Genomic DNA, 13,479 nt, shown 5'->3' with positions numbered 1-13,479 from the left:
TCATCTGAATTGGATTCTCAGATTTTTGAGATGCTCAGGGATGATCACCGTGCAACAACACATCTTCAGTGGACTAAAACTAACCTGTCACCGTAACTGTCAGACGAAACACCTTGAAACCAAGTCCACCCTGGCATGTTTGAAATGATTATGTCCCGATATGTATAAGAGACGGCATGTTGATTCCACGTTGCTGTTTTCCCTTTCAGGTTTACACCCGACTTCACGTCATCTCGAGTGATCCGGGAGCTGAAACTGATAACTCACGGGGGCTCGGAGTTTGTATTTGTGCTGAACGCGTCGTTGCCATACCACATGTTGGCCGCGTGTGCAGAGAGCCTGCCCAGACCCAACTGGGAGCTGGAACTCTACATCATAGTGTCTCTCATCATGAGGTGAGTGCAGCTCAGCACACAACCAGCATCGCCCGCATTAAGACCAGTGTGCTAGTTACTGAAAAATAGTAACTAGTTACCGTTACTAGTTACTTCATTAAAAAGTAACTCAGTTACTTAGACCAAAAAGTAATGCGTTACTATGAAAAGTAACTTTTTACTTTAAATAAAAACATTATTTTAAATGCTCCCATTTAATGCCCCTCTAGCCTTCATTTCAGCAGGTTCTGTATGGATTTGTATTGTGCCTTGTGTTCTGCATTCTAAAATGACTACGTTTACATGCAGTCAAAATTCGGGTTATTGCTAATATTCTGGTTACTGAGACATTCGGAATATTCCGTTTACATGGTAATTAATCATTTGGGAAATCTCGATCAAACCAGCGACGCACGGAGAACGTCATGACGTAATTCCCGTCATTTCCGCTTCTTCTTCCTGTATCCAAATTCAAAACAAATGCTGCTTCGTGCAACTTCTCAGATTCAGATTACGTTTATTTGCCATTTGTGTAACACACATAGGAAATTGTCACGTTGGTAACAGTGTGCCTACTCAGTATTCTTTTCACATGTAAATAAATAAAACACAGACACAAACACCGTAGTGAGGAATAAGCAAAAATAAAGTGCAGGCATATACATAAATTATAATTATAATATTCTTGTAAATCTTCTATCCCGGTACTTTCTACCGTCTACAGATGCCAAAATGTTCATATCCTTCATTACATTTATGAAGTGATTAGTCTCCTCCTGGTCTTGTGTTTCTCCGTGTTTATAAAAACTTCCTGGACTCAAAAGACCAGGATTCCTTGTGACCAGAACATGCGCAGAAAACAAATTCATGTTCCGTTTGATGAGGATATCCCATTAAGCGTTTAGGGTTTTAAAAGGAGTAACCCAGTAGTCATATTCGGGTTTTTAAAAACCTGAATATGAGCAAATTTGGGTTATTCAAAGGGGTTATTGGTGTTTACATGGCCGTGCAAATTCGGGTTATTGCCAATATTCGGGATTTAAAAGGGTTATTGACTGCATGTAAACGCAGTCACAGTCTCCCTGCTTCTTCACTTCCTGTGTCAATAATGTTGGTTGCTTAGCAACAAGCTGAGAACGGCCAATGAGCTTCAGCAGCAGCTCAAGAACGGGAGCCTTGGATGAATCGTTCATCACAGTCTCAGATATAATCCATGGTGGCATGTCGGTTTATAAGAATCTTTTTGCCCAGAAGAAAAAAGAGCAACAACAACGACCCATAACTATTTTCTTCTCTCGAAAAAACACACCTGCACCGCGGCTTTAGGAGAAAAAGACGCTACAAAGCGATTCGGGATGCAGCGGCTCAGAAGAGCAGTGGAACACGTGCAAGGCGGTGCTGATCTCTGCAATTTGAAGCCTTCTATAATAATTGTAAAAAAAATTTCTCTTATCACGGGTTCTTTTTGGAACGTAACCCCTGCGAAAAACTAGAGATTACTGTAATTACATATCTCCACGTTGCGAAACTCGCCTTCTCTTGGCTCATGACCGCCATGTTTTTGAATGAACACCCACTACATTTCCTCCGGTCTCCGCGTGTGGGGGAAAAAAGCTTCACTGTAGCCAGAAATAACGGAGTAACGCACCGTTTGGTAACGGTAACTACGTTAATGAATTTAAAAAGTAATGCGTTAGAGTATTAGTTACCGCAAAACTAACGGCGTTACTGTAACGCGTTACTAAATAACGCGTTAGTCCCAACACTGATTAAGACACAGTAAAAGACTGAAGATGTATTTGTCTCTGTGTTGTTTCTTTTGCAGTTCCATGTTTCTGCTGGTGATCGCTACAGCCTACGTGGAGGCTCAGAGCATATGGGAGCCTTTCAAGAGACGCGTGTCTGTGGAATCCAACTCCAACTTGGAGACGGGGAGGCCTTTTAACCTCAGGGAAATCGTGCAGATTCACAGTGATTCAAAGTAAGTGCAACGTGGAAAATGCCGGCCAAAGGACGAGGAAATGGTGATATAAATAGTCATGATGCCGTGAGCAGCTTTGTGTAAAGGAATGGATATTAGCTGAGGCAGTTAGGCAGTTCTGAAGTGAAACAAGGAAAACAATCTCGTAGCAAACATGTTTAAAGGGGGAAAAAAAGCAACTTTCAAATAGTGATGAACAGAACAGAATTTTTTACGTGCAAAATCCAACAAAAGATCTCTACATTTTTTAACTACAAATCCTCATCCTTTTGTCCGATCACAGCTCAGAGAGCTTGTCTAAGACCTGACCAGTTTTGATTGATCAGGTCGGGAGAGTCTCGCTTAATAGTTGGTTTGTTGTTTTCAACAGACTGCTCCTTTTACCTGCTGCCCTGCAGTTCCCTTCCCTTCACCCTGAAGTGAAACTCACGCTTCTGTCATTTCATGCATTTGAATTGGAAATCAAAATGGAGTACTGAAAAAGAGGAAGAGAACGGCTTTAAGTCGTCTTCATCTCTGTCGTCCCAGCATTTAACGGCACACCTGTCAGCCGCTCTAGTTTACTAAACCAGCAGCAACCTTGGGTATATTAAATGCAGACTCACTGAGCTGGTTCCGTCTGACATTCATTCAGAGTCAGCGAGTGCATCAGCACCGCTAACTCTTTCTGTGATTAAATGTTACAACCCGGGTTGGGAACATAAGATAAAATGAAGACTGATACATAAGTGAGGCTTTAAAATCAAGGGGAGATTAACTACTAGAAAGCATGATAAACAACACTTTAGATCCTGAGGGTTAGTCTGTCCGTCAGCTGGGTTCAGTGGTAGTTTGTTCCCAAAAGAGGGAAAGGAAACTTGAGCCTGATGCATTTCAGCCTGTTAAAATGAATGCTGGGTCTGAATGAAGACTGTAACAAAGCTGGGTGACTTCATGGTGAAGCGATGGCAGACAATGTGCAGTTATGGAGGAGACGGTCAGTGGTGGTTTGATTTTTCATTGGCTAACCACTGCACACATTTCTTTTTTTTACCATATCTAGACAAGCTGCTTGTATCCAAACTCTATAGCAAACATTTAGAAGAGATATGACTACAGATTGATACTATTTTATTTTATTTTTTAAACTATTCAGATGTTTAATACGGAAGCGTATTGCATTCACTTGAGAAAAAAAATTCTGCTCTGTTTTTCTGAATTAACGAGATAATTATCTCAGAATTCCGAGAAAAGTTTTAATGAAAAAAAAAAAACTGAGAAAAGTTTTAATGAAAAAAAAAAATCGCTTTCCGTCTGAACAACCGCGAAATCCTGAGGTGCCTGCGCAAAGTCGACAAACTAATAACAATAAGCTACCATCTATATAACTTAAAGACAAGAGTATCTCCCAATGTTTCAAACCAAAAGCAAAATAAAACTGGATTAAACAAACATGTTTGTTTCCATGAAATTGAGCTCTCAAGTGAATGACAGATTCAAAAAAACAGAGCAGATTTTTCTTTTCATTAAAAATGTTCTCCAAATTCTGAGATAATTAACTCGTTAATTCAGAAAACCAGAGCAGATTTTTTTTTTTTATTAAAATTTGATCTCGTTTATTCAGAAAAACAGCAGATTTTTTTTTTCTCAAGTGAATGCAATACGCTTCCGTAGTTTAAGGCTCCACATAGTCATTCTTTCTCTGAAATGGTCCAAATGTCGCAGTTTATTGTCCCCCTTCAAAGATTGTAGAGGATGTGCGGTTGCTCAGATTACTGCAGGCGTGTTAGAAAGGGCTTTCATGCAGAGGGAAGACGGTCTGTGGCGGCTTGATTTCCATTGGCTAACCGCCGCACATATTTATTTTTTACCATATCTGGTACTGCAACCACTTCTTCACCTTTATCGGTGGCTATTCAGACATTTTGCATACTTATTCTGAGGGAGATTGTTTAAGAGAGAGCGCAAAGTGAAGCTTTATTGGGGCAATTGAGATTATTTTCTCAAGCTTGTTCTCGATTTGCATCCTTGTGACTGTGCCATGACAAAGCTAGTTCAGTGTGAGTTAACAGCTGATCGTTTCCTTCAGTAGTCCTGCAACTCTCAAGTACAGGACTGCCTCAGAAATTTAGAATATTGTGATAAAGTTCTTTATTTTCTGTAATGCAATTTAAAAAAAAAACAAAAATGTCATACATTCTGGATTCATTACAAATCAACTGAAATATTGCAAGAATTTTATTATTTTAATATTGCTGATTATGGCTTACAGTTTAAGATTAAGATTCCCAGAATATTCTAATTTTTTGAGATAGGATATTTGAGTTTTCTTAATCCAGAATGTATGACGTTTTTGTAATTGCATTACAGAAAATCACAATATTGTAATTTTCTGAGACAGTCCTGTAGGTTTTTTTTACATCTGGCCAACAGTCCAACATAAATAGTTTACTGTAACTTAAACATTTGATGGTTTCAGCATTTTTGCAGATCAGGATTTGTTTCTAGATGCTAGATTCTTTCTTATATTTATTCATTCTACTTGAGTGGCACTACCTCTGTGAAGTTGTCCTCTCTTCTCGGAGCCTGTAGTATCACAAGTGCAGCTTTGCTACTTTATACTATGAACAAAAAGTGACGTTTGTGAGCGTGCATGCACAGTGTAACTATCAACACTCCTCTGTCACAACTCAGGTTGAATGATTACAGCGACTCGACCCAGAACTCCAGAAGTTTATATTCATCCAACAACGGAACGACGCGGGTCGTAGGCCGACAGGGAAACAGCCGCACGTTGTCCGACTCAGACATCCAGGACAAGAGATCCAGGATAAGCTTCAGCCATCAGTCTATGCAAGCGTCTTCAGCTCAGCTGGCTAAAGGCGGCTCCTCGTCGGGCCAAGAAGGGCCTGCAGCGTGCCAGCTCACCAACCGGAAAGCTCGGAGCACCAAACAAATGGACCTTCAGAGTCAAAGCTTAGCCGGGTCCTCGGCGCATCAAAGAAGCCTCTGTCCTGAGGACGCAGAATACGCCAACCTGATAGGAGCCATGGACAACGACCTGGACCGTCCAGAGTCGCTGGGTGCCGAAGCGCTACAGGAGCAGAGTTCTCAGTCGATACAGACGAAAGGTTTGTCTGCTTTATTCCCCAGACCGCAGAGAGGTCGGCGTATCACTGACTACGTTTACATGCAGTCAAAATTCAGGTTATTGCTAATATTCCGGTTACTGAAACATTCGGAATATTCCGTTTACATGGTAATCATTCTGGATATCTGGATCAAACCAGCGACGCGTGGAGAACGTGATGACGCTAGGGCTGGGCGATTTTGGACAAAAATAAAATCCTGATTTTTTTTTTTTCTCTGAAAACCCGATTTTCGATTTCGATTTTTTTTTTGGTAAAAATACAAAAGACAATGGAATAAATTGTTTCAAATATTTTATCTTTATTTTTAAAGAAAAATAGCAAACACATTTCCTTATTGGGAATGAAGTGCAATTGAAAGATACTGTAAATCCTCCTTGAGTTTAGTAAAGGGACAACATTTACAATTTTCTTGACCAAACAAAGATGACTAGACGAGCTCTGTCTGTAATGCAGCCAGCTGCAAAAAAGGAAAATCGATTTTCCAATTTTTCTTTTTTTAACATCGTCTTGATTAATAAATCTGATTTAGATTTAAAATCGATTAATCGCACAGCCCTAGATGACGCAATTCCTGTCATTTCTGCTTCTTCTTCCTGGATCCAAATTCAAAACAAATGCTGCTTTGCGCAACTTTTCGCTCACCTTCTTTTACATCTCGCTATCCCGGTACTTTTTACCGTCTACAAATGCCAAAAATGTTCATATCCTTCATTACATTTATGAAGTGATTAGTCTCCTCCTGGTCTTGTTTCTCCATGTTTATAAGAACTTCCTGGACTCAAAAGACCAGGATTCCTTGTGAACAGAGCATGCGCAGAAAACAAATCCATGTTCCGTTTGATGGGGATATTCCGTTTAGCGTTTACATGACCCAATATTCAGGTTTTAAAAGGAGTAACCCAGGGATCATATTGTGGTTTTTAAAAACCAGAATATGAGCAAATTCGGGTTATTCAAAGGGGTTATTGGTGTTTACATGGCCGTGCAAATTCGGGTTAATGCCAATATTCAGGTTTTAAAAGGGTTATTGATGCATGGAAACGTAGTCATTGCCATGTTCTGACGGTGTGTGTTGATACTGATTTTATTTCAGTGCTGGAACCCAAAGGGAAGATGCGACTAAAAGCAAAAGCCCACAAGAAGAAGGAGGAAAAAGAGAAAAAATCCACAGTAAAAACTCAGGGAGACGAGCTCAAGGATAACCTGGCCGACAACGACGACAGCTCCTCCACGACCACAGAGACCTCCAATCCGGACGTGGAGACGGGTATTAAAGAGGTACGCTGACATGGGAAGACTGTGCTTTTATTCATGACGTCTTTCCATTGCATCTGCTTAAAATATCCACCACTTCTTACAGGAACCTATAAAAAAGAAAGGGAGGACGGTAGCTCCTGAAAAGATGAAGGAAGAAACTTCAAACTTCCTAATTAAACCTAAAACAAAGAAACAAGGAGCTCTGAAGAAAGAGGCCCCAGCAGAAAAATCCAGGTTTGCCTCTCGCAACCAAAGAATTATTATTTTTTTCCCATCCGTTCGTTTTTTTAATGGCTCTTTATTGTTCTCAGTTCCTTGGAGCTGCCGTATGTAACACCACTGGAGAACAAACAACGCAAGAGCTTCACATCCAAAGCCCTCCACCCTCTCACCACCATCCCCAAAACAAGACCCCTGCAGAAACAGAGATGTGAGTTTTTACGCTTAACCGTCACCGTGTTGCTGTCAAGTTTCTGCATCAGACGTGTGTGTGTGAGACATGATTGTCCCGGCAGTAGATGGAAAGCCGGAGGACGGCCGCCCCGCCCTTCTAGCCAAACTGATAACCAGCTCTTCGGTGCCAGAGTTCGGCCACAGCAGCAGCTCCGAGGGGGAGAAGGAGTTTGCCTCCCCGGAGTGGGACATCCCTCTGTCCATGAACAGCGTCCGTAAGTCCTGCAGCTGCACCCACATCCAGCCTGGGTTCCCTCGGCGGGGAGACTCGTGGGCAGTACTGGAGTTGAGGGGGGATGAGGGGGGGATGGCATCCCCCCCTGAAATAAAAACAGTCAAAATCATCCCCCCTGTAAAACTGCCATCCCCCCTTTCCATCCCTTATGTCATTTCATCAATGAATGTGGTTTTACTGATATTTCAACATTTAGAGTCATCACCAGAAAAATAACACCAGAAAAATAACTTATTTGACAATTTTCACCCGTTTCAAATAAGTTCTCACTTGAAATAAATAGAAAAATAAGTAGAAATATCTTCTTATTAGAAGCAAACAAATCTTGTTCCACTGGCAGATTTTCTACTTATTTAAAGTGAAAATCTACTTGAAACAGGTGAAAATTGTTGTTTTTTCCAGTGATGAGTCTTGTTTTAAGTGTAAGGAGATTGTTTTTACTAAAATGAGACATTTTAACTAGAAATAAGACAAATATTCTTGTTAAGATTGTGAGTTTTTGCAGTGATCCATGTTACTTATCCTGTGAAGGACAGAGTCATATTGATAAGTTCAGAAAAGTGTTTTTTATTGTTGTGTTTTGATGTATTTGATGTAAGCCCAGTGGATATTTAAAGCTTACAGAAGGCTGCATTTAACTGCTGCTATGTCATTCCTGCAGTATTTCTGCAGGTGTTTTGGTCACTGCTATTATTTGTAATATATTATATTATTTGTAATCAGCACAAATTATCTGTCCCCATATGATCAAATCCCCCACCCCCCTGATTTTTTTTTTTACAACTCCAGTACTGCTCGTGGGTAATCCCTCTGTGTTGCTCTCTTGCAGCAGCAGACAGTCTTCAGCAGATCTCTCTCCAGACCATAAATGCAGATCCTTTCCTGAAGAGGTCTGCTACGACCGGGACCTGCTCCCCTCCTCCCACCTCCCCCAGTTTACTGCCCCGCGGCACCTACAGCAGCGTGCTCAACAACAGCAGGTAACCGCTGCCTCAGGTTCAGAAGCCTCCACCCCTCCATTTAAAAATGTCCAAATCTGCATCATGAGATGAACAATTTTATGATGATTTATGATTATGAATGAGGCCTCTATAAGTGTGAACGTAACTGAACAAGTCAGAGGCATGTACACACAGAACAATCTGTCATTTTATATGAACAATTTACAAAATAACAATAAAAACAAATATATTATAAAGAAATGAAAGAAAAACTTAAGGCTGAGTTATGGTTCTGGGTCAAAACGACGCCGTGCCTACGGCGTGTGGTACGCGTCGACTCGTACCACACGCCGCCACTGACGCAGTCACTGACGCAGTCACTGACGCAGTCACTGACGTGCACCTCTCAAAAATTGTAATTACGCATCGAGGCGACGCAGACCAAACGCAGACGGAGAGGGCTGTGATTGGTTCGCTTGGTAGCAACGCATTTCCGGTTTCCGGTTTGAAGCAGTCGTGAACTTTCAGTGCTCTTTTCTTCATGTATGTGTGATTTTTTTTTTTTTTTTTTTTTTTGGCACAATAGTTGTCCTTATCTCTTTGATTCACTGTGACCGGAAAAAGTCGGATAAACCATTCAGAAAAAGATTGCGAATTAGCGGTCACGGGGGGTACTGCACCGCGGAGAAATGGAGTGACGGAGAAGTCCGAAGGGTTCACGACAGCGTCACGGCTGCGGCGTCACGGCTGCGGCGTCACGGCTGCGGCGTCACGGTGATGGCGTAGGCTCGGCGTCGATTTGACGCAGAACCATAACTCAGCCTTTATAAGTGGAGCAGGGTGCTTGCGCAAGTCTTGAAAGTCTTAATAAGTATGGAAATTTGAAACACTGTTTTCCAGACCTTGAAAAGTCTTGAATTTTGTGTGAAAGTCTTAATAAAGTATGGGGAAAAAATGTATGGTAGAATTTTACAGTATGCTCAAAGGCATTGTGAAAATGTGAAATTCATGTACTTGTGATTTTCATGTTTTGAAACGTTTTCATCAGTAAAAACATCATTTACTGTGAATAATGCATTCGTTGAATACTAGGCTATAGAAAATTCTAACAAACATTTCTAATAAACACAATTGGTACAATCTTAACCAATGAAGTAGGCAGTAGGCACACAAGTATACAAGTATGTAAAGTTAAGGTCTTGGGAAAAAAAATATCAGTTTTAAAAAGGTCTGGGAAAAGTCTGGAATTTTAATTTGGAAAAAGAGCAAGCACCCTGGTGGAGCGACTTCTTACCCCCATGATGTGCTTGATGCAGTAACATCTTCCCGTCTGATGAAAGTCACTTGTGGTGTTCCCCAAGGCTCAGTCCTGGGCCCATTGTGGTTTTCTGTATCAACATGGTCCCATTTGTTGTTATTTAAAAATAGATGGTGCTCTGATTCATTTCCTGTACAAACTCACAAAGAAAGCCACCAGTGTCACAACCAGTCATTGCCCAGTCATGGTTCCTTTAAGTTGGGAGCACCTTTAGTAACTCCTGGATAAGTAAATGTAATGATGTTTCCTATGGAGAACAGTATGTTGTTAAACCTTGTTTTGTTTTTACAGTGAGGTAAATCAGAAGAAGGCCCCAGGAAATAAGCTGCCTACCGCCACTCCTCTCCCAGGCAAGAACGGGAACCCCACCTTCGCTGCTGTAGCTGCAGGTTATGACAAAAGTCCAGGTGAATACATAGCCTGGAGGCTCTGCTGTCTAATTTAGTGTTAACTGTGGTTGTTGTGCTGGTTTGTTTAAAGCCATGCTTTATGCTCTCGTCAGGTGGCTCCGGTCCAGGTAAAATTGACAACCAAGGCAAAACTCTGGCCCACATGACCTCGGTGGATAGTGACAGCTCCGACAGGTAACCAGAGGAAATTAGAAGATACAATCAAGACCACGATCATGCATTTATTATTAATCCACCTATTTACTTCTGTTAAAGCTCTGGGTTATGGAGTCCAATTGACACGGCCAGCAGTTCAAACTACCACGCCGCCAACTCCTTCTCAGCTTTTGGCCCCAACAATCCTTTCAACCTGACGGGAGGTAACTTGAACGTGTTTCCAAGCAAGCAGAGTAATGCCGAGTAACTGTTTCCACAACTGACGGGTGGATATGCGTTTGTGTTTAGTTGTCAGTGGGATGAATCTCCCGAAGTCGTCTGAGCCTCAGTCCAGCTGGCCAGAGATCACCGCCGTCTCCCCCTCCATCTGGGACATGCCGAGCAGCGACTCCCTGCACTCCTGGCCCTCCAGCTCCAGCTCCCCCACCGCCCCGACTGCAGTAAGATCCTCCACTCGGCCCTGCCGGACTTCACATGTGCTGTCACTGTTATTTTAGTTTTTATTTTATTTTGTTTCACACAAATACAAGGATGAAAGAAAAAAAAAACAACAACAAGAAGAAATATGTGTGAGGAGTGGTTAGAAGCCTATATAGGTTTATATCAAGGGTCTGCAACCTGTGGCCCAAACATAAATAAATTATATTTTTGAATTCATTTTTACTCATATTAGTTTCTTTTGGGCAGTTATCATGGAGTTTGAGTTGATGCCATCTAATTACTATTATATATACTATACTATATATATATATATATATATATATATATATATATATATATATATATATATATATATAATAACTATTTTTAATTTCTATATTTCTATATTTATTGTTAAAGCTGCTAAGCTGCAGCTACATTTTTTATTTATATTAAAGTGGGGTAGTTTTTATTTTACTTTTACACAAATATAGACTGAAATAGGCCTACAGTTCAGTTTAATTTATTTCAAAGTACGCCTACAAATGCACACTGCACTTCCGTTGTTATATTTAGCGGTTGTAACAGCTAAAATAAATAAAAGATGAAAACTTTTAAAATCTGTTATTTCTTGCAGCTCCCAACAATTTTTTTTGTAGAAGTCGGGGCAAAATGGCTCTTCTTATAATAAATGTTGCAGACCCCTGGCTTATATGAAAACCACACCCAAACAATATACTAAAGTTAAAATATTAACACATATAAAAATCATAATTACATATTAAATGCAAAAACTGAACATTTCCTGTAAAGGAAAAAGTGAAAAAAAAATAGGAGGTCCTATTATTCTAAATCAAATTATTTACAGAGCAGAGCATTCTTAAGTTTCATTTTGTACACGGACAGTGACAGAGATAAATCAATTAAATGTACATAAAGGACTGTCTCATAAAATTAGAATATTGTGATAAAGTCCTTTATTTTCTGTAATGCAAAAATGTCATACATTCTGGATTCATTACAAATCAACTGAAATATTGCAAGCCTTTTATTATTTTAATATTGCTGATTATGGCTTACAGCTTAATAAAACTCAAATATCCTATCTCAAAAAATTAGAATATTCTGGGAATCTTAATCTTAAGCTATAAACCATAATCAGCAATATTAAAATAATAAAAGGCTTGCAATATTTCAGTTGATTTGTAATGAATCCAGAATGTATGACATTTTTTTTTTTTTAAATTGCATTACAGAAAATAAAGAACTTTATCACAATATTCTAATTTTCTGAGACAGTCCTGTAATTGTTCCACATGATAACTGCACGGTATTTAACATAAAACTGACCACGGGATGTTTTACACAATGGAAGATGAAGTTTCTTAACCTGTCTGGTTGAATAACTATGAACTTGAGAGTTGTTAACAAAATAATATCTAAAACCATGAGGTAAATCCTCAGTCTTATGATTCACTTTAAAGACAAATGTACAGATTTGAAGACTGTCTCTGACAACCTACTTTCTTCTGTGTGTGTGTAGTCACTCCTGGGAAATGCCTGTAACCCCTGGTCTGCGCCCACGCCCTTCAGCAGCTCCATCTGGTCCACGAGTGCAGACTCAACCCTGCACTCATTCTCTCCGGCAAACAACTCTCCAGCTCTGACCGACCTGGTGGCCAGCCCGGCCCCGCCGCCGTCGGCCTCGGCCGACATGAGCAGGACCTACAACCCCTGGAGCATCTGGCGTCCCACCCTGAGCAGACGCAGCTCCAAGCCCTGGCCCAGTTCCTCCGATACCGGCAATTAAGATGCAAACGACAGCCCACGACAGATATACTTCGCGTGCTCCATAAAATTCTTCTACGAGCGGAGATTACCACCAGAAAGCAGCATTACCTGGAGCATCGGACAGCCCAGCACTGCGGGCCAACCGTGCTGCATTTAGTTCTTTAAAAATGTTTTATTCACGGGGGCAGAAATGCCAACTTTTATTTGAATTTGTTTTAACAAGTGCCCCTAAATTATAAGTGTTGATGGCAGGGTGTGTTCCCATCCGTCGGCAGAGTTTGTTGCATTACTCCTTTTTAAGTTTGGAACATGGCACAGTATCTCAAATTCAGTATTAATGTTAGAAGAGATTTTTATTTCAGGCCACGTCTCAGTTTGGTCAAAAGTAAAATCTGATTTGAAAACTCATATTTATATACATTTGCATTAAAATTGTTAAACATGGCTTTAATTTGGCAGCAGGGACTTTTTTTTTCATAATATGAAGTCTTTTTTTTTTCTTTTTTTTCTTCCTCTCAACAGCCCAAAGAGCTTCTGGATCAGTCACATTTCCCATTATTAAAATGGTCTCTTTTCCACTGATATCAAAGGATTTTGTGGGAATAAATTGTTCAAGTGATCACAGAACTCTTACATTTGAGGTTAGGACTGGTTACACCTCTGTCACCTCCTTTTGCCATCAAATTTCAATAAAGGATTTCAGCATAAAATGTTGGTTTCATGTCCTTTTTGTTCTGGTGGTTTTCACCACGTCCTGAGGAAAGTGTTTAATCTAATAAACAACTCATAACAAAAACAAGCCTCAAGCACTGAATGCAGACAGTTTTGTTTCAGGTGAACAGTCTGGATTTGTTTCCCAGGTCCAGTTTGTGAGATGAAGAAACTCCTGCTTGTGCAGAAATGGGATCAGATGCTTTTACGCGTCATTAATCTTTGTTTATAAGAAGCAACGCAGGAGGAGAACTTAGTCGCGTCACTTGGTACAGGTCGGTGCTTTTGCAACAGCAACATT

General features: G+C 40.4%; 1 protein-coding gene across 3 annotated transcripts in view; it reads left to right on the top strand.

Moving 5' to 3' along the window:
* The window catches only part of tmem131 (transmembrane protein 131), a 41,467-nt gene extending 28,290 nt beyond the window's left edge, over window positions 1-13,177 (top strand). The window contains exons 29-41 of one of the 3 annotated variants that reach the window (XM_061737610.1): window positions 210-395; window positions 2,200-2,355; window positions 5,029-5,465; window positions 6,580-6,764; window positions 6,847-6,977; window positions 7,055-7,173; window positions 7,262-7,411; window positions 8,261-8,411; window positions 9,982-10,097; window positions 10,193-10,274; window positions 10,356-10,459; window positions 10,545-10,696; window positions 12,220-13,177. In XM_061737610.1, coding sequence (XP_061593594.1) covers window positions 210-395; window positions 2,200-2,355; window positions 5,029-5,465; window positions 6,580-6,764; window positions 6,847-6,977; window positions 7,055-7,173; window positions 7,262-7,411; window positions 8,261-8,411; window positions 9,982-10,097; window positions 10,193-10,274; window positions 10,356-10,459; window positions 10,545-10,696; window positions 12,220-12,486 — 2,236 coding nt within the window. In that variant the 3' untranslated portion in view covers window positions 12,487-13,177. Of the gene's footprint in view, window positions 1-209; window positions 396-2,199; window positions 2,356-5,028; window positions 5,466-6,579; window positions 6,765-6,846; window positions 6,978-7,054; window positions 7,174-7,258; window positions 7,412-8,260; window positions 8,412-9,981; window positions 10,098-10,192; window positions 10,275-10,355; window positions 10,460-10,544; window positions 10,697-12,219 lie in introns of all 3 variants that reach the window. The other 2 variants (XM_061737612.1, XM_061737609.1) reach the window with 2 other exon arrangements.
* Window positions 13,178-13,479: the final 302 nt, after the last annotated feature.

Source organism: Cololabis saira, chromosome 13 (genome assembly GCF_033807715.1).
Source record: "Cololabis saira isolate AMF1-May2022 chromosome 13, fColSai1.1, whole genome shotgun sequence".
In the NCBI taxonomy this organism is placed as follows: domain Eukaryota; kingdom Metazoa; phylum Chordata; class Actinopteri; order Beloniformes; family Belonidae; genus Cololabis; species Cololabis saira.
The sequence above is the reverse complement of the archived record's forward strand: the minus strand, read 5'-3'. Positions and strand labels throughout refer to the sequence as shown.